The following is a 25,495-nucleotide window of genomic DNA, read 5'->3' on the forward strand; positions in this document are numbered from 1 at the left end:
CTAATTTTTTTGTATTTTTAGTAGAGATGGGGTTTCACCATGTTGGCCAGCCTGGTCTTGAACTCCTAACCTCGTGATCCACCCACCTCAGCCTCCCAAAGTGCTGGGATTACAGGCATGAGCCACCGCGCCCAGCCGGGAATGATTTTTAATCATTCTACTATTTGGTGTTTAATGTGTTTTCTCATTAAATCTGTTCAACAAACCTGAGAGGCAAATACTGTTATTTATTTATGAGGAGAGAGGTTCAGAAGGGTAAAGTTACCTGCTCAAGGTCACAGCTGGAAAGAGATGAAGCCTTCAGCAAAAAAGCAAAACAACTCAATTCATTTTATTCCGTGAGCTGATAATGGAGGAAAAAGTATTTGGCAAGAAGGGGCAGGGAGGGGAACCTGGAGGAACTCCGTGCTCTTGAAGAATGAAAGGGAGGCTGGGACCTTGTCACTGAGGAGCTCCTGGCATCCTTCCAGAGATACAACCAAAGGGGTGACCCCAGTGTGTTCTTAATAGGAGCCAGGAACCCTTCTCTGTACACCTCCCATCTCTCGCCTCTGGGAAGTCCTTCCCTGACTCTAACCTCAGTTCTGATGCTGTTCCCACCCTCTCAGTTCTCAAGCGGATCAATGCAATGCCACCTGGCCACTTGCTCTGCCTGCTGGGCCCTTAGCCGGCAGCCTGCCCTTCAGCCCTCAGGCCTGATCCCAGGCTGCCTGCAGCCTGTAACCAGACACTGTTTGCTTCCAGCAGGCACCCCCAAGCCCAGCTCTACACACTGTTCCTGGATCTTCTCTCCCCAGGCAGAGTGTGCCCCTGCCCAGTCCAGTGACCTTCGCCTGTTGGAGCCCTGGTTAATTTTTGCCCAGTCTGCCTGTTGTGGGGCTCCTCCCCTTCAGGGATATAAGCCCAGCCTGGGGCTGCTCCGTTCTCCGCCTGGCCTGAGGCTCCCTGAGCCACCTCCCCACCATCACCATGGCCAAGGGCTTCTACATTTCCAAGTCCCTGGGCATCCTGGGGATCCTCCTGGGCGTGGCGGCCGTGTGCACGATCATCGCACTGTCAGTGGTGTACTCCCAGGAGAAGAACAAGAATGCCAAGAGCTCCCTCGAGGCCTCCACCACCCCGTCTGCCTCAGCCACCACCAGCAACCCCACCTTGGCCACCACTTTGGACCAAAGCATACTGTGGAACCGTTACCGCCTCCCCAACACGCTGAAACCCGATTCCTACCAGGTGACGCTGAGGCCATACCTCACCCCCGATGACAGGGGCCTATACATTTTTAAGGGCTCCAGTACCGTCCGTTTCACCTGCAAGGAGGCCACCGACGTCATCATCATCCACAGCAAGAAGCTCAACTACACCCTCAGCCAGGGGCACAGGGTGGTCCTGCGTGGAGTGGGAGGCTCCCAGCCCCCCGACATCGACAGAACCGAGCTGGTGGAGCCCACTGAGTACCTGGTGGTGCACCTCAGGGGCTCCCTGGTGAAGGACAGCCAATATGAGATGGACAGTGAGTTCCAAGGGGAGTTGGCAGATGACCTGGCGGGCTTCTACCGCAGCGAGTACATGGAGGGCGATGTCAAAAAGTGAGTGTCGGCTGGGCTACCCGGTGGGGTGGATCCGAGGTGCCGAGGCAAGGCTGGATTCTGAGGGCCAAGGAAGGACTTAACTTGCAGGCCTTTGAACCCTGTGGAGCCCGAGGCTGGCCCATTGCTTCACCTGCAGCTGCTGGCAGAGCAGCTGCCAACACACCAAACTGGGAGGGCTTCCCCACCCCTCACCAGGAAGCTGGGGATGAGGGATGGAGTGTCCCTTGAACAGGCAGGAAAACTGAGGCTCAGAGGAGAGAAACTCACCCAAGGTCCCTGAGAGCTTGCTGGCACCCCGAATCCAGAAGGAGCCCCCTTCTCCACCAGTCAGCTGTCCTGGCAGGGCTCCGGAGGCTCCTGGGGGAGGCGGGGGCAGGAGCAGGAGAAGGGGTTAGACTGGGGTAGCCTTCCATGTACCCCTTTCCCTGCATGCCTGGTAGCACCCTCAGAGCCGGCCCTGGCATAGCCTCTAACTTTCTGGTTGGGGTAGGGTGGTGGCCACAACGCAGATGCAGGCCGCAGACGCCCGGAAGTCCTTCCCATGCTTCGATGAACCAGCCATGAAGGCCGAGTTCAACATCACGCTTATCCACCCCAAGGACCTCACAGCCCTGTCCAACATGCTTCCCAAAGGTGAGTGGGCCCTGCCTGGGGCCACACGGCCAGGGGGCAGGCACGCTGGGGCTGGGGTGCGGGGCAGGAGGATGCATCTTCACACATTTGCATACTCCCTGCCCAGGTCCCAGCACCCCACTTCCAGAAGACCCCAACTGGATTGTCACCGAGTTCCACACCACGCCCAAGATGTCCACGTACTTGCTGGCCTTCATTGTCAGCGAGTTCACCTACGTGGAGAAGCGGGCATCCAATGGTGTCTTGGTATGAGGCTAGGCCCATCTCTCCTTCACCTGGGCTGGCCCTGGCTTGAGGGGTCTTCCTGTTCTCTTCATCCCTGTACCAGTTTCGGAATCGTTAGGCCAGGGTTTGAATCCCAGCTCTGAGTGATTTCAGGCAAGTGTCTTGTTCTTTGGTTCTCCATTTCTGCACCTGAAAAGTGAAAACAATGGTTTCTCCTCATGAAGGGAGTTCCTGACCCACCAGTACCAGACAGACGGTGGCTATGATGATTGGTGTTCTCCAAAGGCCCTTCTCTAGGACCCACAGCTTCCAGGCCCCCTTAGCGTTCCCCTCTGCTGACCAGGTCTCTAGGTTTAGCTTGATTGACCCCCAGCCCTGGCCCACTGGGGATCCCCCCAGCCCATTGGGCCCTGGGACCCAGCCCACCTGCCCCAGGATCAAACAGGGGCCCCTGGCCTGCTTCTTCCTCACACCTTGCAGATCCGGATCTGGGCCCGGCCCAGTGCCATTGCGGCGGGCCACGGCGATTATGCCCTGAACGTGACAGGCCCCATCCTTAACTTCTTTGCCGGTCATTATGACACACCCTACCCACTTCCAAAATCAGGTGAGTGGGGGTCCTCGAGGAGGGAGGCAGTGGTTGGAATTCTACTCCCAGAGGCCATCCTGCCAATGGCCTCGCCTCCCCAGACCAGATTGGCCTGCCTGACTTCAACGCCGGCGCCATGGAGAACTGGGGACTGGTGACCTACCGGGAGAACTCCCTGCTGTTCGACCCCCTGTCCTCCTCCAGCAGCAACAAGGAACGGGTGGTCACTGTGATTGCTCACGAGCTGGCCCACCAGGTAGACCCCCATCTCGGGGAGTGCAGAGAAGGAAACGGGGGCTCCAGGAGGAGATGGCGCAGGTCCAGGCTCCGTCCCAGGCTGCTGAGAAGGAAGGAGGGTGCCGCCTGGCAGGGCAGCAGGAAGGGGTCACGATGGGGTTGGTGAAGTCCCCACTGTGCCTGGCAGGTGGCCAGCCCTGGGGAGGGTAGTTCTGGGGACTCTCAGTGCCTGGCCTGGGCGTGGCTTGCCCAGCTGACCCCTCCCCCTGCAGTGGTTCGGGAACCTGGTGACCATAGAGTGGTGGAATGACCTGTGGCTGAACGAGGGCTTTGCCTCCTACGTGGAGTACCTGGGTGCTGACTATGCAGAGCCCACCTGGAACTTGGTGAGCAGCTGCCCTGGGGTCCAGTTGGGGGGTGTGGAGGGAGACCTGGGCCACCGCTACCAGGCCAGTGTCCTGATGGCCCTGGGGAATTTGCAGAAAGACCTCATGGTGCTGAACGAAGTGTACCGCGTGATGGCCGTGGATGCACTGGCCTCCTCCCACCCACTGTCCACTCCTGCCTTGGAGATCAACACGCCGGCCCAGATCAGTGAGCTGTTTGACTCCATCTCCTACAGCAAGGTGCAGCCCACTCCTCGTGGGACACAGGGAGGGAGGTGGGGACTTGGCCTGGAGGGGCCTCGCTGAAGCTGGGGTCTGGAGGCACAGGGTCCTGGTGGCTCAGCACAGCCTTCTGAGTACCCCCTCACCCCCTCCCCAGGGCGCCTCAGTCCTCAGGATGCTCTCCAGCTTCCTGTCCGAGGATGTATTCAAGCAGGGCCTGGCAGTGAGTACCGCACCCTGGGCCAGCCATGAGGGTGGGTCTCCTTCTGCCCTTGGCCCTTGACCCGGGCCTTAGCCCACCACAGAGGGGGAACCTGGGGGGCTCCAGCTGTGCCCTCACTATGCCCCATCTTTCTACAGTCCTACCTCCACACCTTTGCCTACCAGAACACCATCTACCTGAACCTGTGGGACCACCTGCAGGAGGTCAGTAGCAGCCAGCCCCTCCACAGCCATCCTGTTGGGGTCTTGAGATGCTGAAGGTGCCTGGGGGCAGCACGTGTACAAGAGAATGGGTCCAGCTGACCAGCCCTGCAGGGTGGATGGAGCCTCCATTGCTCCTCCCTATAGTGGGCACCAGGATGGCTCCTTGCAGGAGGTGTCTGAGTGAGGCCGTGGTCCAGGCCCTGGCTGGCATCTGACCTCAGGCTACAGTGGGCTCCTTGTTGGGAGCTGTAGAGCCCCTTCCTGGTGGTGAGGAAACTGCCCTCATGGTTCCCAAGTCCAAACCCGCCTCTGCCTGGAACTCTGGAGCTGAGCATTCAATCTTCTCCCACTCCTGGCTGCCCTGTGTCCCTGCTGGCACCTTCCGGGCACGTCTCTGCACACAGCTCCACCCTCAGCAAGAACTCTGCCCTCTGCCCCTGTCCCGCCTGGAGTTCCTCTCCATCAGACCCCGCACAGCCCCTGTGTGTGGGGCAAACCCTCAGACTGCCTGCACCCTCCTGCCTTCCCCCAGAGGCCGCCGCTCCTCCGCCTCCCCCGGGGTTGGAGTCCACCTGCTCTCCATCCTGCCCCCATCATTTCTGCTCCCTGACAGCTGCCCCCCACCCCTTCCCTGAAGCCCTGCCCAATGCCAGCCTCTTCAGCCAGAGGACAGACATGTCCTCTCCTCACCGACAGCCCCTCCAGAGTTCCGGGCCCCAAATTCCCGTCCAGCTTCTCCCCCACTGTTGCTGCTGCACTTCCAGTCCGGGCCAGTCTCACTGGGGAAGCGAGACCCAGGATCTTGTCATCACAGCTGGGGTCGAGGTCCCTGCTGGGCAATTTCCAATCCGCCGACCCCGAGATGCTGCTGACAAAATGATACTGTCATTGCCTGGGTCTCCCCCACTACCTTCCTTGATCTGCCCCAACTTCCCCTCTGCATTCCCTCTGAAGCCAACCTCTCCTCCCTTCCCTCCTTCCCTCTCACTCTTCTTTCCTGAGCCCCTCGGCCCGCAGTCCCCAGCTGGTTCCTCCCCACATGCTCTTCTGCCCTCTGTGTGGCCCTGTTCTTAGGTGATTCCTTTCTTCAGTTATTAACAAATGATGTTGGCTTTCTGTTGTGATGACAAAGGCAATGCAGGTACATGAGCGAAGATCCAAGAAGACAGCAACAGTGCCTAAGCCCCGCCCCACACCCCAGTACAAGTGCACCTCCCTCATGCGACCCCCAGGACCCCCTCCCCCGCCCCTGCCTGTGACACCCAAACACTGGCTTTCCCTCATCTCTTCTCTTTCTTGTCATCCTCCCAGTGTTGTTCAGGAAGAGCCATGGGCATCCTGGGCATCCCCTCCCTGACATACACACCTCAGGGTGGACCACAGAATGGGGGGCCACATAGATTTGCTGGGAAGTTCTCCAGCTCGTCCAGCACCGAGCAGCCGAGGAGAGGCAGAGCTGGATGGGACCCTAGCTTCCGGCTCCCAGCCCAGTGCCCTTCCCAGGCCTCCCATACAAGTGGCCCCCTGGGGTCGAGGCGAGAATCTGCAGAGGATGCCCTGGATGGCAGGGACTGGAGGGTGGCAGCCCACTGATGGCCACGCCCTCTCGCTCCACCCACAGGCTGTGAACAACCGGTCCGTCCAACTCCCCACCACCGTGCACAACATCATGGATCGCTGGACCCTGCAGATGGGCTTCCCGGTCATCACGGTGGATACCAGCACGGGGACCCTTTCTCAGGAGCACTTCCTCCTTGACCCCGATTCCAATGTTACCCGCCCCTCAGAATTCAAGTGAGCAGATGGGGTCACTGAGGCATGGTCAGGTGGGTGGGTTAGAGGACGGTTACTAAGGGACCATAGTAGGACTGGCCTCCTGTGGTCCCAGCCCCAGCCACTGTAGACAAACCCTCCCTCCAGAGCCAGGAGATCAGGGGCGCTCGGAGCCAGAGTTGGGCAGAAGCTGGGAGCCTGGACAGCTGCTTCTCACTGGCAGTGACCACACTGCCGTCTCTCATCACCTCTGGGTCTTTAATTGCAGTTACCTGTGGATTGTGCCTATCACATCCATCAGAGATGGCAGACAGCAGGGGGACTACTGGCTGATGGATGTAAGAGGTAATCCAGCCCTACCTTTGTGGGCAGCAGCCCCCACCCCATACTCCTAGCTCCTGGCCCATGTTCTAAGGGCTGTGATGGGCCATTCCATTATATTCAACAAATGGAGTTGACTTCTTTGGTTCCAATCTCCACTTTGCTGCTGCCTCGCTGTGTGACTCTGGACAAGTTACCATCCCTCTCTGGTCTCTAGTTCTTCATCTATAAAATGAGGCTAAGAGCAAAACTCCATTGGTTATGTGAGGATTAAAGGAGAAAATCCTAGGCCGGGCACGGTGGCTCACGCCTATAATCCTAGCACTTTGGGAGGCTGAGGTGAGCAGATCACCTGGGGTTGGGAGTTCAAGACCAGACTGACCAACATTGGAGAAACCCCATCTCTACTAAAAATACAAAATTAGCCGGGTGTTGTGGCACATGCCTGTAATCCCAGCTACTCGGGAGGCTGAGGCAGGAGAATTGCTTGAACCTGGGAGGTGGAGGTTGCAGTGAGCCAAGATCTCACCATTGCACTCCAGCCTGGGCAACAAGAGTGAAACTCTGTCTCAGAAAAAAAAAAAAGAGAATCCACATAAAATGCTTAAAGTAGTGCCTGGCACATGTTATGAGCAGCCCTACTCAGCCAGGCACTGAGGAAGCAAAGGGCATGACAAGTCATCCTCTGCCTTGGCCAAGGCTACAGATGAAGGAGGGCAAGAAGTTGGAGGCAATCTAGTGCTGTGCTGAGTGCTTTCAGAGTCTGTGGTTGGGGCGAGTGAGGTATGGGGACATGGAGCTGGGAATAAGGGAGATTCGAGTTCATGGAGAGGTCAGGGAGGGCTTCCCAGCGGAGATGAGCTGAGTCTTAGAGGAAGAATAGGAATCAGGAAGGCTAATGTGGCAGAGAAAAGAATTCCAGGCAGAGAAGATAGCAAGTGCCAGGGATAGAGGTAGGAGGGAGTAGGGGGACTGAGTGTGGCTAGGGCACAGGTGTGCACAAGAGATAAAGCTGGTCCCCAAGAGCCCCAGGGTCTGCAGGAGGCAGTGGATGGGGCAGGTGGGAAATGAGCAACCTATTGGCCCTGACCTCTGACTGCTGCAACAAAGTATGGGAGGAGCGAGGGAGGAGGGGGACCCACAGGGAGAAGGGGCACTAAGCCCCAGGAAGAGACAGCAGCACCGGGGGACTGGGTGAATGGGAGGGGAAGGGAGAGGAAGGGCTGCCTGTGGTTCCCACTTGGGTGACAGGTGTGATGGAGTGTGGAGGAGGGCAATGAGGAGGAACAGCCTGGGTTGCTGAGTGTGAGCGGCCTGGCAGCTGGCCTGGCCATGCACAGCCTGGGGAGGCAGGGCAGGTGCTGAGGTTTGGAGTGGCATGCCATCCTCATGGGCTTATGGTCTGTGAAGCCACTGGCAGCCCAGTTCTTCACCCCTTCTTTCCCCACCCTTAGCATCACCCCAGAAGCTTGAGGGTGAGGTGGTGCCAGGCTGCAGGGGCAGCTGATCTTGCAAGAGGTCCAGGGGTCAGCCCATGGCCTCTGAGCAGCCCTGCCCAGGTCTCATCCCTCTCCGCAGCCCAGAACAATCTCTTCAGAACATCAGGCAATGAGTGGGTCCTGCTGAACCTCAATGTGACGGGCTATTACCGAGTGAACTACGACGAAGAGAACTGGAGGAAGATTCAGACTCAGCTGCAGACAAACCACTTGGTGGGTGTCTGCCACCCCTCGCCCTGCCCCCTGCCCCAGGACAGGCCCGAGACTGCAAGGCCTGCTACCCACAGCCAACCCATGGTCACATGCTCTGCTTCGCATTCTAGGCCATCCCTGTCATCAATCGGGCACAGATCATTAATGATGCCTTCAACCTGGCCAGGTGAGTGCTCTCGCCTTCCTGGCTTAGCTGCAGAAGCTCGTGACTGCAGCACGTCGGAGTCTGCAATGAGGCCCCGCTCCTCCTGTTGCCCTTCCCGTATGCCAGGCGCTGTGCAGTGAGCACCTGCGCTCCCTGGACGTCCCTCCCCGGGCCCCCACACACCCATTTCACAGATACAGAATGTGACACCTTGCCCAAAGTCACACAGTAGTTCATGACAGCCAGACAGAGGCTTGTCCAACTCCAAAGCCGTGCTCCACTCCACAGCACCGAGCTTTTTTGTTTTCGTTTTTGATTTTTATTCTTTCTTTTTGAGACGGAGTCTCGCTCTGTTGCCCAGGCTGGAGTACAGTGGCGCGATCTCAGCTCACTGCAGCCTCCACCTCCCAGGTTTAAGCCATTCTCTGCCTCAGCCTCCCAAATAGCTGGGATTACAGGCCTGCACCACCACACCCAGCTAATTTTTGTATTTTTAGTAGAGACGGAGTTTCACATCATGTTGGTCAGGCTGGTCTCGAACTCCTGACCTTGTGATACACCCGCCTCAGCTTCCCAAAGTGCTGGGATTACAGGCATGAGCCATTGTACCCGGCCATGCCCCCCCACCCCCTTTTTTTTTTTTTGAGATGGAGTCTTGCTCTGTCACCCAGGATGGAGTGCAGTGGCATGATCTTGGCTCACTACAACCTCCACCTCCTGGGTTCAAGCAATTCTCCCTTCTCAGCCTCCTGAGTAGCTGGAATTAAAGGCATGTGCCACCATGCCCGGCTAATTTTTGCATTTTTAGTAGAGATGGGGTTTCACCATGTTGACCAGGCTGGTCTCAAACTCCTGGCCTCAGGTGATCCACCCGCCTTGGCATCCCAAAGGGCTGGGATTATAGGTGTGAGCCACCGTGCCCGGCTGCACCAAGCTTTTCCTGAAGGCTGACTATGCCAAGCCACTGTTCTAGGTGCCAAAAATCTGGGCTTTACAGGGCAGGAGGGATGCATCATGGATAAACAGGTACTTATTGAGCACCTACTCTGCTTGGGGTGAGATACTCTAAGCTCTTGGACATGAGTGATGTCACCCATAGACAAGGACATTTGTGAGCTAAATGTGTACAGAAGGCAGAGGGAAGAGGAGAAAGAAAGGCCTAGAGTGCCCAGAAAGTAAGAAGAGATGGGCAGAGTTAAGAACACGGGTTTCTTGCCCTTTTGAATCTCAGCTCTGTCTCTCGTGAGGTGTGTGACCTTGGGTAAGTCAGTTCACTTCTCTGAGCCTCAGTTTCCTCATCTGTAAAATGGAGATAATAAGCAAGGGAGGAGGACTGGCAATGGGTGAGGATGGGGCCTTGTTTGTGGCACCACCCAGCAGCCATGTAGCTCCTTTTCCATGGCAAATGCCTGAGCTGGTTCAGTTGGGAATCTGGGACCTCAGGTTCCAGGAGCGGATACAGGGGACCTAGGGGTGTGGAGCATCTTTGAGGGCCTGGCCTGGGGTTCCTAGTCTGTGGCTGGGCTGGGTAGGGGTGCTTTACTTGGGCCCCTCTGTTTATTCCCAGTGCCCGTAAGGTCCCTGTCACTCTGGCGCTGACCAACACCCTCTTCCTGATTGAAGAGACAGAGTACATGCCCTGGGAGGCCGCCCTGAGCAGCCTGAGCTACTTCAAGCTCATGTTCGACCGCTCCGAGGTCTATGGCCCCATGAAGGTATGGAGGTGCATGGCAGGGTTCAAGAACCAGTTCTCCCCAGTGCCTGAAAGTGCACTATTAGGAAGTTAATAGACTATTGCTTATTGGGCTCCTGGTCAGGGAACCTTCAAAAGCAAAACAAAAAACCAAAACAAAAAAAAAAAGGAAGATTGCTTTGTCAGGTTCTCTCCTGAGAGCACATAGGTGAAAGAGTGAGATGGACGGACATCAAGGTGAGTAAGCAGGCACTGAGGAGGTGAGGAGGCTGTGTGGGGCAAAAAAATAAAGGTCGTGGAGAATTCAGCAAAGTTTGTTGACTTGAAATATGGAGAATTAATGCTTTCAGAAGGCACAGAAAAGGCCACCATGCTGAGGGCCAGAAGACCTATCTTTTGCCAGCTGTGTGGCCTTGGGCAGCCCTTTCTCAGGCCCAGTTAACTCCTCTGTAAGATGGGCAGGCCTCTACCTGCCCGGCCAGCCCACTTGCGCTATGAGGGAGATGTGGGTATTGGCTGCTTTGGAGTATTTTAATGCTGAGCATAGGGGCCTATTTGAGGGTTGAGGCAACCACTTGGGAGACCAAAAGGAAACTCAAGCTTATTCTGGATGAATAAGCTACACCCATAGGATGCTCACTGCAGCAGTTTATAAAAGACAAAAAGCAAACAAAACACAAATACTTAAATGTCTAAAGGTTGAAGATTGGTTAAACTGTAGAATATTCATTTGAGGGTGTAATATGCAGCCATTAAGTCATGCTTGAAGAGATCTTTTTTCATTAAAAAATGTTCAATTATTAGGCCGGGCACAGTGGCTCGCAACTGTAATCCTAGCACTTTGGGAGGCTGAGGCAGGTGGATCATGAGGTCAGGAGATCAAGACCATCCTGGCTAACATGGTGAAACCTCATCTCTACTAAAAATACAAAAAATTAGCCGGGCGTGGTGGCGGGCACCTGTAGTCTCAGCTACTCTGAAGGCTGAGGCAGGAGAATGGCATGAACCTGGGAGGCGGAGCTTGCAGTGAGCCAAGATGGTGCTACTGCACTCCAGCCTGGGTGACAGAGCAAGATTCCATCTCAAAAAAAAAAAAAAAAAAGTTCAATTATCTTTTAATTAATATCCATTATGGTAAATGAGATATTTTGGTAAATGAAGTTTCAACCCTCTTACTTGCCTTCCCCACATTCCCCCATCCTCCTAATGTAGTTAAATCATAATATTTAGTCAAATCAGTGTTAAGCATTTGCTTTATTGTGATTATCTAAATAGCATTCTCTGCTGAGCCGTGTAGAGTACTATGTTTATGTTTCCTTTTTTGTACACAGTTACAAATGTATCACACAATAGGTCAAGTTTTTGTAAGTTTGTTTGTTTAGAGACAAGGTCTCACTCTCTTGCCCAAGCTGGAGTGCAGCAGTGCAATCACGCTTCACTGCATCCTCAAATACCTAGGCTCAAGGGAGCCTCCTGCCTCAGTTTCTCCAGTAGCTGGGACCTCAGATGTGTACCACCATGCCCAGCTATTTTTAAAATTTTTAATTTTTTTGTAGAGATGGGATCTTTCTGTATTGGCCAGGATGGTCTGGAACACCTGGCTTCAAGCAGTCCTCCCTCCTTGGCCTCCCAAAGTGTTAGGATTACAGGCATGAGCCACCGTGCCCAGCCCAGTTTTGAAACTGAACTCCTCTTGGAGTCCTATTCTGCCTGCTCTCTTCCAGAGCTGCCACACAGCTCCCATGCTTGGAGGTGCCTCCCTCTACTGTGTTTTCTGCATCCCACAGATTCTTTCTTGATTTTTTTTCCTCTTATAGGGGAGTACATCTTCCAGGAGTTTTTGAGAAAGGGTTCATGAGAGGTGGCTTTTCTGGGGTAGATCATCTGAAATGTCTTTACTCCACTTTCACACAGGATTGAGCGTTCAGCTGAGTTTAGAAGTTTCAAGATGGAAAATCATTCCTCTGAATGTTTAAGGTCTTGCTCCACTGACATCAGGCTTGTCATGTTGCTGATGAGATGCCCAGAGCCATTCTTATTTCCAGTGATTTGAATGTGACTAGTTTTCCTCCCTTCTGGAAACTTTGGGAGCATCTCTCAGTCCTGGTGGGCCTTGGTTTGGGCCTCTTCTCCATCTACATTTTCCAATCAGGACTGGCATTCACATCATCTAGTATTGGAAGATTTTGTATTGTTTCTTTAAACTTTATTCCCCTCCTTTTTTCCAGTTATCTCTTTCTGGAACCCTTGTAAATCCAGCTTATTTATCTTGCTTTCATCCCCTAGTTTTCTTTCTCTCTTCTGTTTTCCAGCTTGTTGACTTTTTGTTCTGCCCCCTGGGAGGTTCCCTCAGCTTTGTACACCACCTCACCTAGAAATTGTTTTCATTTCTTCTGTCATATTTTTAAATTTCCAAGTGCTCTTTCTGATTCCAGCATCCTATGAAATATCTTCTCTTCACTCTCGGAGGATATTTATTACAGGCTCTTATGAAGTTTTCTTTTTTTTTTTTCCATTGACTCGTTTCCTCTTGAGTTTTGTGTTTGTTTTGGCCTCTTTTCAAGTTGGAGGCTGAGCCACCCCTTTGGATTTGAGAGGAATACAAACAAAATGTGACTGGAAGCTCCATGAGAAGGTGGAGTGTGTTGTCTGCGGGATCTCATTGTGAGGTGACTGGGTGGCCAAGTAACTCTTCACTGGGGACCCTCAAAAATTAATGTCCATGGGTTTGTTCTCTGGAGACCATGCAGTTTTTCCAGAGAGTGAGCTTCTGTCTTGTGCAATGAGGCTGGTAGTACTCCCATTCTGGGACACAGGAGGGAGGGGAATTGGGGTGCCGCCTTTCAGTATAGAAACTTTCACCTCTGACCCTCTTTGCAATCCAGCAACCCTCCCACTGTGGCCTGGTGACCCCACTTCCTGAGCCTCCTGGTTCACTCTCTCTCATGGGGGTGGTGAGGGGTACTGCCCTCTACAAGGAGGGAAGTGGGGACTTGGGGGTTGAATGACTCCTTCTGTAGACTTTGACTTCATCTTCCTGTTTGCAGTCTTCACCTCCCCTCTGTCCCTTGCTGACTTGTCCCTTTAATTTTTATTTATTTATTTATTTATTTATTTATTTATTTATTTATTTATTTATTTTTGAGACAGAATCCTGCTGTCACCCAGGCTGGAGTGCAGTGGCCCGATCTTGGCTCACTTCATCCTCCACCTCCCGGATTCAAGCAATTCTCCTGCCTCAGCCTCCTGAGTAGCTGAGATTACAGATGCCTGCCACCACGCCTGGCTAATTTTTATATTTTTAGTAGCTTTGGGGTTTCACCATGTTGGCCAGGCTGGGCTCAAACTCCTGACCTCGGGTGATTCGCCCGCCTCAGCCTCCCAAAGTGCTGGGATTACAGGCATGTGCCACCATGCCTGGCCTTGTCCCTTTCTGAGTCTTGTCACAGCAAGTTCCTTTGCTTCTGTCTCCCCTTTTGCAGATTCTCAGTTGCAAATTCTCCCACTCTGCCAAGCCTGGTACATCTCCCTTTCTGCGCGTCCCAGCTGCCTAAACTATGTTGACCTTGCATCTGCTGTTGCCTCTGCTGTTCTTTGTTATTGGGGGTTTATTCCTCTTACATTTGGATGTGGATCCAGGTGGGCACAGAAATCAACCCACATGTCAAACCAGAGTCCACAAAGGATTGTACTAGCATGGGGTGGGGCTTACACTACAATGTTAGGAGAAAAAAGCCATGTGCAGAATATGCTAAGTAACAAAGAAAAAAGTATAGAAAAAAGAAGGTGTAAATGCACCAATGTTGAAACTATAGTTTTGGTGAGCTCCTGGGTGTGTTTTATTTTCTGCATATGCTTCTCTGTGTTTTCTAAATTCCCCACAATAAGTCATGGAATTTGTTTTTTTTGTTTTTTTTTGTTTTTTTTGTTTTGAGATGGAGTCGTGCTGTGTCACCTAGGTTGGAGTACAGTGGTGCGATTACAGCTCACTGTAACCTCCGCCTCCTGGGTTTAAGCGATTCTCCTGCCTCGGCCTCCCAAGTAGCTGGGATTACAGGTGTGTACCACCACGCCAGGCTAATTTTTTTGTATTTTTAGTAGAAATGGGGTTTCACCATGTTACCCAGGCTGGTCTCGAACTCCTGGACTCAGGTGATCCACCCGCCTCAGCCTCTCAAAGTGCTGGGATTACAAGTGTGAGCCACTGCGCCTGGCAAATCATGGAATATTTATGATTGTGAAGGGAAAACCCAACATTTTATATTAAGAAATGGTTACCCTTAGACAAAGAATATTGGAACTGACTAAGGCTTTAAGCAGAAAGAAACTCAGCTCAGTTATTTGAACTCTGGACTTCTATGGGCCCCTTTGAGCACTGTTTGGCCTCAGGTGAGGCCCTGACCTCTGACCTTTCTGCCAGTGCCTGCCCCCCAACATCAGAGGCTCCATGGGGCTCCAGGCAGGTCAGGCATGAGTCTTTGATGCGATTCATGTTTTCTTTTCCCCAGAACTACCTGAAGAAGCAGGTCACACCCCTCTTCATTCACTTCAGAAATAACACCAACAACTGGAGGGAGATCCCAGAAAACCTGATGGACCAGTGAGTGGGAGCTCTCATGGGTTTGGAGGTCCTGGGCATCCCAGAGAGTCAAGAGCAACATCCTGGCAGTGTTCTTTGCTGCAGCTTTCAATGCGGGGGCACCAGGCAGGGAGAGGCCCCCACCCAGGAGCAGGGAGGCCCTGCCCTGAGGCTCCATGTGGCCTGTGGGCCCATCGGACCTCTTTATACAAAGACCCAAACTGAAACTCTGAGCTCATCCCACTGGCTTGAAGTTATATGGTTTGCAGATGTTGAAACTGGGGCTAGAGCCTGTTCCTGCCCTTTTGGGTCTCTGGGCTGCTTTGGGGACCAAGGAACCTCAGGCCCAAGGCACAAAACACATACCGGGGGCCCAGAGGGCCAGTTAGGCCACAAAGCCTTAGGCAGGGTGCCGTCCTGGGATTGTGTGTCAAGAGGTGAATCTTGGCTGGAGGTGGCCAGGTGTGCTAACCGCGTGTCACCCCTGGGGCAGGTACAACGAGATTAACGCCATCAGCACTGCCTGCTCCAATGGAGTTCCAGAGTGTGAGGAGATGGTCTCTGGCCTTTTCAAGCAGTGGATGGAGAACCCCAATAATAACCCGTGAGTGTCTCCCCTGCGCCTCCTCTGCCAGTCTTCATCTGCCCCCCACAGCCCTGCCCTCAGGAGACCCCGTCCCACCCTCCCTGCTGCTGCTCCACATCTGACCTCCCTACGCCACGCCAGGATCCACCCCAACCTGCGGTCCACCGTCTACTGCAATGCTATTGCCCAGGGTGGTGAGAAGGAGTGGGACTTCGCCTGGGAGCAGTTCCGAAATGCCACACTGGTCAATGAGGCCGACAAGCTTCGGGCAGCCCTGGCCTGCAGCAACGAGGTGTGGATCCTGAACAGGTGAGTCCTGGGGCAAGGTGGGAATGCGAGAGCCCCCTCCCCATCTGGAGAACCAGGCAGGTCTCCACACTCCTTGCCAGATCCTTCACGTGACCCTCACAGACCTGTTAAGGTGGAGGCAGTATTTCCAGAGCAACTGGTGCAGACCAGAAGCTTTAATAAGTGATAGAGACGAGATCCGGACTCAGGTCTGGGTCCATGTCCTCTGCTCCTAGCTGCTGTGGCCTCTTAGCCTTTACCTAACAACAACTCATGTCCCTTCTGTCAAAGGCTCTGGCATAGCTGGACTTGGGTCCTTTCAAACGTCCAGCTGGGCACTCCCTCAAGCCCTTGGATGAGGGTCCCCACCTCCCACCATGTGCCTCATATGCCATCACCTGGATGCAGTAAAGAAGAGCCACCCTTGGGCAGGGTGCAGTAGCTCACACCTGTAATCCCAGCACTTTGGGAGGCCGAGGTGGATGGATCACCTGAGGTCAGGAGTTCGAGACCAGCTTGGCCAACATGGAGAAACCCTATCTCTACTAAAAATACAAAAATTAGCTGGGCGTGGTGGCACATGTCTGTAATCCCAGCTACTCGGGAGGCAGGATAATCAGTTGAACCCCGCAGGCGAAGGTTGCAGTGAGCCCAAATCGCTTCACTGCACTCCAGCCTGGGCGACAGAGTGAGACTCCATCAAGCAAGCAAGAGAAAGAGAGAGAGAGGAAAGAAAAGAAAGAAAGAAAGACGGAAGGAAGGAAGGAAGGAAGGAAGGAAGGAAGGAAGGAAGGAAGGAAGGAAGGAAGGAGAGATTAAAACTTGAAAGCTTCAAAATTTTTAAAAAATGCAAAAAGAAATATTGTAAATAAGTTTAAGAAGCCTGCTTTGAGCCCTGGTTGTCTCTTTATCCCCATCAAAACCCCCATGGAAAGTTCCCCAAAGGACTCATTTTCTTCTCAAATGAATAATTTTTTTTCTTATTCCTTTCAGCTGCTTTTGAAAATAAAGGATTTATTTAAAATAATTGATTCATTTTTGAGACTGCAAAATGCTTACGTTTAGACACTCATTCAACAGAATTGATGTATTTTCCCCAACTTATTTTTCAAAAATGATGAGTTTTGATTCTTTTTTTTTTTTTTTTTTGAGGCGGAGTCTCACCCTGTCGCCAGGCTGGGGTTCAGTGGTGCAATCTCAGCTCACTGCAAACTCTGCCTCCTGGGTTCAAGTGATACTCCACCCTTAGCCTCCTGGGAATACAGGAGCATGCGACCGCGCCTAGCTAATTTTTTGTATTTTTAGTAGAGACGGGATTTCACCATGTTGGCCATGGTGGTCTCGATCACTTGACCTCGTGATCTGCCCGCCTCAGCCTCCCAAAGTGCTGGGATTACAGGTGTGAGCCACCACACCCGGCCTTGATTCATTTTAATAGCCATTTCACCTTTACTCTGTTACTTTATATTCTATTATAAAATCTTTCAAGATGAAAGGCCTGAAGCCACAAAAAACATTTATCATTAAAAACTGGAAATCATAGCATACATCCTATTGATCCAGTTGATTTTCAAAAGTTGTGCTCTTTATGAAATTAGCAGTAGCTGACTCAGCATCTGGCCCTCTTAGGTACCTGAGCTACACCCTGAACCCCGACTTAATCCGGAAGCAGGATGCCACCTCTACCATCATCAGCATTACCAACAACGTCATCGGGCAAAGTTTGGTCTGGGACTTTGTCCAGAGCAATTGGAAGAAGCTCTTTAATGAGTGAGTCTGTGGAGTGGGTGTCAGGCACAGCGAGCGCTGAGGCTGGGGCCCCAAGGGGTGGTCTGTGCACGTAAGACACGCCGGGGGCACTGCCCAGGAGTGGACAAAAATCAGCCAAGCGTGGGGGCAGGAATGGAAAGACAAGCTGGGGTACGGGCCGTCCCTTTTCCCATTTGGAAGGAAAAAGAGAGGGGAGTGAGGAACTCGGCAGTCAGAGCTGTGTTCAAGCTGTGACTCCCCCATGTCCTAGTGGGGTCTTCCAGGGCATATCATTTCATCTCCTCTATAATCATGGCTCCCTCTCCCGTAGGTGTGAGGATGAGCCTCCTTAGTTCCCGGCCTCCCTCACAGTTCACCTCTCTCCCTCCTTGCAGTTATGGTGGTGGCTCGTTCTCCTTCTCCAACCTCATCCAGGCAGTGACACGACGATTCTCCACCGAGTATGAGCTGCAGCAGGTAAGAAGTCATTCCCCAGCCCTGGGCTCTGCCTACTTCCTTCGCAGGCCAAAGGGCACTGCATTCTTCCCCGACTGTGGCCCTGAGGGAGCACAGGCTCCACGCCGCCAGGCCTTCCTCATTTACAGAGGAAGCCGAGTAGCCAGACTTTGGAAGTGTTGATAATTCAATTTAAAAAAAATTCATCTTGGGATTTTCGTATAGGCACAAAAGGAAAGAGTGGTATAAGGAACCTCCGTGTACCCATTACCCAGGTTCAACAATTATCAACATTTTGCCAGTACTCTTTCTGGGTGGGCAATTTTAAAGCAAATCACTGACACTATATAATTTTACTTCTAAATAATTTAGTCTTATGAAAAATAAAGGCATTCTTTTTTTTTTTTTTTTTTTTTTTTTTTGAGACTGAGTCTCACTCTGTCATGCAGGCTGGAGTGGTGCAGTGGTGCGATCTCTGCTCACTGCAACCTCCGCCTCCGAGGTTCAATTAATTCTCCTGCCTCAGCTTCCCGAGTAGCTGGGATTACAAGCATGTGCCACCACATCTGGCTATTTTTTGTATTTTCAGTAGAGACGGGGTTTCACCATGTTGGCCAGGCTGGTCTTGAACTCCTGACCTCAAGTGATCCACCCACCTCAGCCTCCCAGAGTGCTGAGATTACAGGCATGAGCCACTGCACCCAGCAATAAAGCCATTCTTAAAACATAATCACACTGTCCTTAGCAAACCCAGGAAAATAACTATCTTCTTACTATCATCTTATACCCAAGCCATATTCAATTTTCTGAGTTGTTTATAAAAGGTCTTTTTACAATTGATATATATGTTTGAATTAGAAGCTTGACAAACTCAACTTGGATTTAGTTTGTCTTTTTTAAAAATTGAGATGTAATTCACTGGGCATGGTGGCTCACGCCTGTAGTCCCAGCACTTTGGGAGGCTAAGGTGGGTGGATCATCTGAGGTCAGGAGTTCCAGACCAGCTTGGCCAACATGGTGAAACCCCGTCTGTACTAAAAATACAAAAATGAGCTGGGTGTGGTGGGGGAGTCCCTGTAGTCCCAGCTACTTGGGAGGCTATGGCAGAAGAATTGCCTGAACCCAGGAGGCAGAGGTTGCAGTGAACCAAGATTGAGCCACTGCACTCCAACCTCAGTGACAGAGTGAGACGCTGTCTCAAAAAAAAAAAAAAATTGATATATAATTAATGAACCATCAAACTCACCATTTTAAGTGGTTTTCAGTGTACTAACAAGGTGGGGTGGGTGGGGTGCTTCATGACTGTAATCCCAGCACTTTGGGAGACCAGTGCAGGAGGATCCCTTGAACCCAGGAGTTTGAGACCAGCCTGGGCAATCTCGTAAGACCTCATCTCTAAATAAATAAATAAATAAATAAATAAATAAATAGATACAAAAGTTAGCCGGGCATGGTGGTGCATACCTGCAGTCCTAGCTACTCGGGAGACTGAGGTGAGAGGATCGCTTGAAGCAGGAAGGCAGAGGTTGCAGTGAGCCGAGATGGTGCCACTGCATTCCAGCCTGGGTGACAGAGCAAGACCCTGTCTCAAAAAACCAAAACCAACCAACCAAACAAACAAACAAAAAAATACGTGGTACAACCATCACTACTGTCTAATTCCAGAACATTTTCATTACACCAAAAAGAAACCTCGTACTCATTAGCAGTCACTCCTCATTCCTACCTGGTCCCCTCAGCCCCTGGCAACCACTAATATACTTTCTGTCTCTATGGATTTATTACCTATTCTGGATGTTTCATAAAATGGAATCATAGATACATGACCTTTTTGTGTCTGTCTGCCTTCTTTCACTTAGTATAATGTTTTCCTTTTTTTTTTTTTTTTTTTTTTTTTTTTTTGAGACGGAGTCTCGCTCTGTCGCCCAGGCTGGAGTGCAGTGGCCGGATCTCAGCTCACTGCAAGCTCTGCCTCCCGGGTTTACGCCATTCTCCTGCCTCAGCCTCCCGAGTAGCTGGGACTACAGGCACCCGCCACCACGTCACCCAGCTAGTTTTTTGTATTTTTTAGTAGAGACAGGGTTTCACCGTGTTAGCCAGGATGGTCTTGATCTCCTGACCTCGTGATCCGCCCGTCTCGGCCTCCCAAAGTGCTGGGATTACAGGCTTGAGCCACCGTGCCCGGCCAGTATAATGTTTTCAAGATTCATGCATATGGTAGCAGGGATCATTCCTTTTTATGACTGAATAATGTTCCATTGCATGGATGTACCACATTTTGTTTTCAGCTCATCATTGATGGTCATTTGGGTTGTTTCAGTCTTCTGGCTATTATGAATATCATGGACCTTCACATGCAAATTTTGTACAAACATGTTTTAATTTATCTTTTTTTTTTTTTTTTTTTTTTTTTTTTTTTTGAGACGGAGTCTCGCTCTGTCACCCAGGCTGGAGTGCAGTGGCCGGATCTCAGCTCACTGCAAGCTCCGCCTCCCGGGTTCACGCCATTCTCCTGCCTCAGCCTCCCGAGTAGCTGGGACTACAGGCGCCTGCCACCTCGCCCGGCTAAGTTTTTGTATTTTTAGTAGAGACGGGGTTTCACTGTGTTACCCAGGATGGTCTCGATCTCCTGACCTCGTGATCCGCCCGTCTCGGCCTCCCAAAGTGCTGGGATTACAGGCTTGAGCCACCGCGCCCGGCAATTTATCTTGGGTATACACCTCGGAGAAGAATTGCTGGGTCATTTGGTTACTCTGTGTTTAAACTTTTTGAGAAACTGACAAAATGTTTTCCAAAGCAAGGGTACCATTGTCCATTACTATTAGCAATGTATCATATGAGGGTTCTAATTGCTCTATGTCTACACTTAATCTCCCTTTCCCCCCTTTTTTAGTATAGTCATCTAGTGGGTAGGAAGTGGTATCATTATGGTTTTCAGTTGTATCTCCCTAATGAGTAATTACATGATGTTGAATATTTCATGTGCTTACTGGCCTTATACACATTTGTGTATCTTTGGAGAAATGGGTAAAACTGATTATTTTTCTTTTCGAGAGAGGGTCTTACTATGTTGCCTAGGCTGTCCTTAAATTCCTGGGCTCAAGCAACCCTTCCACTTCAGCCTTCTGAGTAGCTGGGATTACAGGCGTGTGCCACTGTGCCCAGTCTTTTGCTATTTTAAAATTGGGTTGTCTTTTTATTGTAAAAGTTCTTTATATATTCTGAATATTAGACTCTTATCAGAGATAGGGTTTGCAAGTATTTCTCCCATTCTATGAGACCTGTCACTCACTAGATAGGTCTTTTGATACCCAAAAGTTTTAAATCTTGATGAAATCCTATTTGTTTTTTTTCCTTTGGTTGCTTATGCTTTATGTGTCATATCTAAGAAACTATTGTCTAACCCCAGGTCATGAAGATTTATACTTATTTTTTTTATTTCAAAAAAATTTTCAAACCCACAAAAGACTTGACAATGTTTTTTACTAAGCATTTTATTGGCTGGGCACGGTGGTTCATGCCTGTAATCCCAGCACTTTGGGAGGCCGAGGCAGGTGGATCATGAGGTCAGGAGTTTAAGACCAGCCTGGCCAAGATGGTGAAACCCCGTCTCTACTAAAAAAATACAAAACTTAGCTGGGCGCAGTGGCAGGCGCCTGTAATCCCAGCTACTCGGGAGGCTGAGGCAGGAGAATTGCTTGAACCTGGGAGGTGGAGTTTGCAGTGAGCTGAGATCGTGCCCCTGTACTCTAGCCTGGGTGACAGAGCAAGACTCTGCCTCAAAAAAAAAAAAAAGTTTTATTATGTTTTCACTTAAATGTAGGCATTTGATCTATTTTGACTTAATATTTGTATATGATATGAGGTTGGTGTCCAACTTCATTCGTTTTGCATATGGATATCCAGTTGTCCAAGTCCCATTTGTTGAAAAGACTGTTCTCCCACTGAATGATTTTGGCAACCTTGTTGAAAATCAATTGACTGTAAATGTAAGGGTTTCTTTTTGGATTCTCAATTCTATTTCATTGATCTACATTTGTATTCTTATGCCTGCACCATACTGTCCTGATTATTGTAGTTTTGTAGTGAGTTTTAAAATTGGGAAGTGTGAGTCCTCCAATTTGCTTTTTTTTTTTTTTTTTGAGAAAGGGTCTCACTCTGTCACCCAGGCTAGAGTACAGTGGTGAGATCACAGCTCACTGCAGCCTCAACTTCCCAGGCTCAGGTGATCTCTCCACCTCAACCTCCTGAGTAGCTGGGACTATATAGGCACATGCCACCATGCCTGGCTAATGTTCTGTATTTTTCTGCAGAGACAGGGTTTCACTATCTTGCCCAGGCTGGCCAACTATGTTCTTTTTCAACACTGTTTTGGCTATTCTGGGTCCCTTGCAATTTCTTATGCATTTTAGGATCACTTATCAATTTCTGCAAAAAAAAAAAAAAAAAAAAAAAAAAGTAGTTAAAATTTTGATGGGATGACATTGAATCTCTAGACCACTATGGGGACTATAGGCATCTCAATAATACTAAATCTTCCAGTCCATGGACACAGATTTATCTGGGTCTTTTTTCTTTTTACTTAGGCGTTCTTTAATTTCTTTCAAAAATGTTTTGTAGTTTTCAGCATACTAGTCTGGCACTCATTTTGTCAAATTTATTCCTAAATATTTCATTCTTGTTGATGCTATCGTACATGGAATTGTTTTCTTAATTTCATTTTCAGGTTTTTCATTGCTAGTGTATAGGAATACAATAGATTTTTGTGTATTGTTCTTGTATCCTGCAACCTTGCAGAAATCATTAGTTCTAATAGTTTTTTTAATGGATTCCTTAAAATTTTATGTGTGCAAACATGTCATACACATAGTTTTACTTCTTCCTTTCTGGATTCCTTTTATTTCATTCTCTTGGATGACTGCCTGGATAGAACCTCCAGGACTGATAACTCTTCTAATTTGTAGGAGTATTTTTTTAAAAAAAGCATTTATTTATTGAAGCAACTGGATCATTTGTGGTGTAGAAATTTCCACATTTTAGATTTGGCTGGTTGCTTCATTAGCCCCTCTCTACTCTCTTGATGGGATTGATATTATAATGAAATATTACACATGAAGGCCAGAATCTTCCTGAGCCAGGTTTTGCCTGGGATTGTCATTTTGCGACCTCTGTGTTGACAAGGACTTTGCCCAGGAACAAGGCGGACGTCCTCTCTTTCCCTAGAACAGATGTGGTCCCATCCATGGGGACTCTAAAGTGGGAGTGGGAAGCCAGAGGCCTGAGAGAGCTCCTCCTCAAGGCTGTATTAGGGACCCAGACGGGGCTGAGGATCTTTGTTTTTCTGGCAGCTGGAGCAGTTCAAGAAGGACAACGAGGACACAGGCTTCGGCTCAGGCACCCGGGCCCTGGAGCAAGCCCTGGAGAAGACGAGAGCCAACATCAAGTGGGTGAAGGAGAACAAGGAGGTGGTGCTCCAGTGGTTCACAGAAAACAGCAAATAGTCCCTGGCCCTTAAAGTCACCCGGCCCCCATGCAAGGTGCCCACATGTGTCCATCCCAGCGGCTGGTGGCAGGGCCTCCATTCCTGGAGCCCGAGGCACCAGTGTCCTCCCCTCAAGGACAAAGTCTCCAGCCTACGTTCTCTCTGCCTGTGAGCCAGTCTAGTTCCTGATGACCAGGTTGACTGAGCACCTCCCGGCCCCTGCCTCTCATGCCAACTCCGCCCTAGGCCTGGCATGGCGCCTGTCGCCCAGGGCCCTGGGGCTGATCTCAGGGAAGCCCAGCTCCAGGGCCAGATGAGCAGAAGCTCTCGATGGACAATGGACGGCCTTGCGGGGGACCGCCCTGTACCCTCTTTCACCTTTCCCTAAGGACCCCAAATCTGAGGAATCAACAGGGCAGCAGATCTGTATATTTTTTTTTCTAAGAGAAAATGTAAATAAAGGATTTCTAGATGAGTGAGACTCATTACTAAACTAAAGCAGGAGTGGGTCAGCACAGCGGCTGGGGAGGCTGGGTGGAGGGAAGCTGGGTGCATGCGGAGCATCGTGGAGCCTGGGACTCCAGAGCACAGGAGGGGAGACGCGCCCAGCTTGCTGGCCCTTCCTGCAGGTGCCCTGCACCTATGCCTCCGTGTCTGCCTGCAGGACTCTGGGCTCTATCGACTGAGCTAGCTGGGCAGTTTGCAGGTCTCCTTTTATCCCTATTCTGATGGCAGCTGGAGATGCTGGGTGGTGGGGAGGCATCACAAGGTGGAGGGTGGGCAGCTGTGGACCCAGTGCTCCCACAATGATTGGTGAGAGGGGCCCTGGCAGAGCACAGGGAGTACTCTTCAGGAAGCACCCTTCTTAACATGAGGCAAGGGTGCAGGGTGCTGTGCCCCTCTTCCTGCCCCACAGGAACACCTGGGACAATGTGGGACAGTTCTGTGCAGTGGAGGCAGCAAGCGCAGGGTCCCAGACCTGGTGCCACTCTTCACTGGCCAAGGGCACGCCCCACAGTCTTCCGTGGTGGAAGGGTGGAGTGGGGTGCGGGTACCAATGCATAAAGAGGTTGTTTTCTAGAGCAGCACACAGGGAAGGGCTGGGCTGAGGAGCAGGCAAGCCATGGGGTGGGGACAGCTTTGCCAGGCTCATAAAGTGGGGGCTGTGCCCTCCACATCGCCTGGGGCAGAGGATGGTCAGGGCCAACTCTGAGAAGGTCTGGGACCTGCACAGCTCCACGCATACATTGGCCCTGGTGGGCATTTCTTGACAAATGGAGCCAGACTGTGGCAGGCTCCCCTCTGCCCCGCAAGTCCCATTTGAACATTCAAGGCTGAGGGGAGGGGGAGAAGGCAGGAACGGCCATAGGGGTCCTTAGGAGTCAGCTCCAACAGACGCCCATGGCCAGCTCTGCAGGCTGGAATCCTGGAGTCCAGCAGGTCTGGTTTCAGCTTCTTAGACAAGGGACCTACATGCCCAAGCCTCAGTCTCATCTGCACAACGAGGCAGTGTCAGAGCTGTTAGGCTGGTGTGTGGATTGAAGGAGATACATGTACTTAGCAAATGGCCTGACACATAAGGAGAGCTGGGTTTTATTATCACCCTTGACCCTGTCTCCTGGCTCTAGCCCCACCAGCCTCTTCCCCCTTGTGAGAAGCAGGCAGGCCTGGGGCCAGGAAGGTCCCCCATCCCCCACCACCATCCGCACATCAAAGAGTAGGGCTGGCTAAGCCGGGAGGCCAGCCCCGGTGATGGGGCACTGTCCCTCCACCAGCCAGGAGGCTCCCTGGGCCGCCCCAGATTAAGCTCCACCAGTCACTTTGGGCCAACCCTTCCTGTCGCCAGTACCCAGGGGCTGTGGCTAGCACTTGACCTTCTGGGGTCCAGCTGTGGGAGGGGCCAGCCTCACCATCTTGAGTTTCTAATGGGCTCCAGGTTCCCCGGACATTGCAGAGGAGAGAGCTGGCCTGCCAGGGAGAAGAGTTTATGCACATTATTTCATTTAGTTCTCAACTGTACCATGAGATAAGGAACATCTTTATCTCAACTTTACAGATAAGAAAACTGCGGGGCAAGGAGATGAAGTTACAACTCAGTAGAACTGAAATGGAACCGCTGTCTGGCTTTACTCCCTGCACAGAAGTGGAAGCCGGTTCTCCATCTGGAGCGGGGATGGAGTGCCTGACGTCTACAATGCCGTGCTTGTGCCGTTACTGGAAAGGGGTCTAGATCCAGACCCCAAGAGAGGGTCCTTGGAGCTCATGCAAGAAAGAATTCGGGCAAGTCCATAAAGTGAAAGCAAGTTATTAAGAAAGGAAAGGAATCAAAGAATGGCTACTCCACAGGCAGGGCAGCGGCATCGGCTGCTCAACTGAGTAAACTGAAGAGTTATTTTTGAATTTT

General features: G+C 51.3%; 1 protein-coding gene across 1 annotated transcript; it reads left to right on the forward strand.

Annotated features, from left to right (window-relative positions):
• Positions 1-614: 614 nt before the first annotated feature.
• On the forward strand, positions 615-23,566 carry ANPEP (alanyl aminopeptidase, membrane). Its single transcript, XM_050797632.1, has 20 exons — positions 615-1,586; positions 2,080-2,222; positions 2,329-2,468; positions 2,928-3,054; positions 3,138-3,292; positions 3,546-3,659; positions 3,756-3,899; positions 4,039-4,104; positions 4,242-4,307; positions 5,929-6,101; positions 6,349-6,425; positions 7,980-8,113; positions 8,224-8,279; positions 9,826-9,973; positions 14,460-14,551; positions 15,024-15,134; positions 15,258-15,425; positions 17,034-17,174; positions 17,549-17,630; positions 22,958-23,566. The coding sequence occupies exons 1-20, from the start codon at positions 970-972 to the stop codon at positions 23,108-23,110; spliced, it is 2,907 nt and encodes a 968-aa protein (XP_050653589.1). The 5' UTR covers positions 615-969; the 3' UTR covers positions 23,111-23,566.
• The last annotated feature ends 1,929 nt before the right edge of the window (positions 23,567-25,495 follow it).

This window comes from Macaca thibetana, chromosome 7 (assembly GCF_024542745.1).
Source record: "Macaca thibetana thibetana isolate TM-01 chromosome 7, ASM2454274v1, whole genome shotgun sequence".
Lineage (NCBI taxonomy): Eukaryota > Metazoa > Chordata > Mammalia > Primates > Cercopithecidae > Macaca > Macaca thibetana.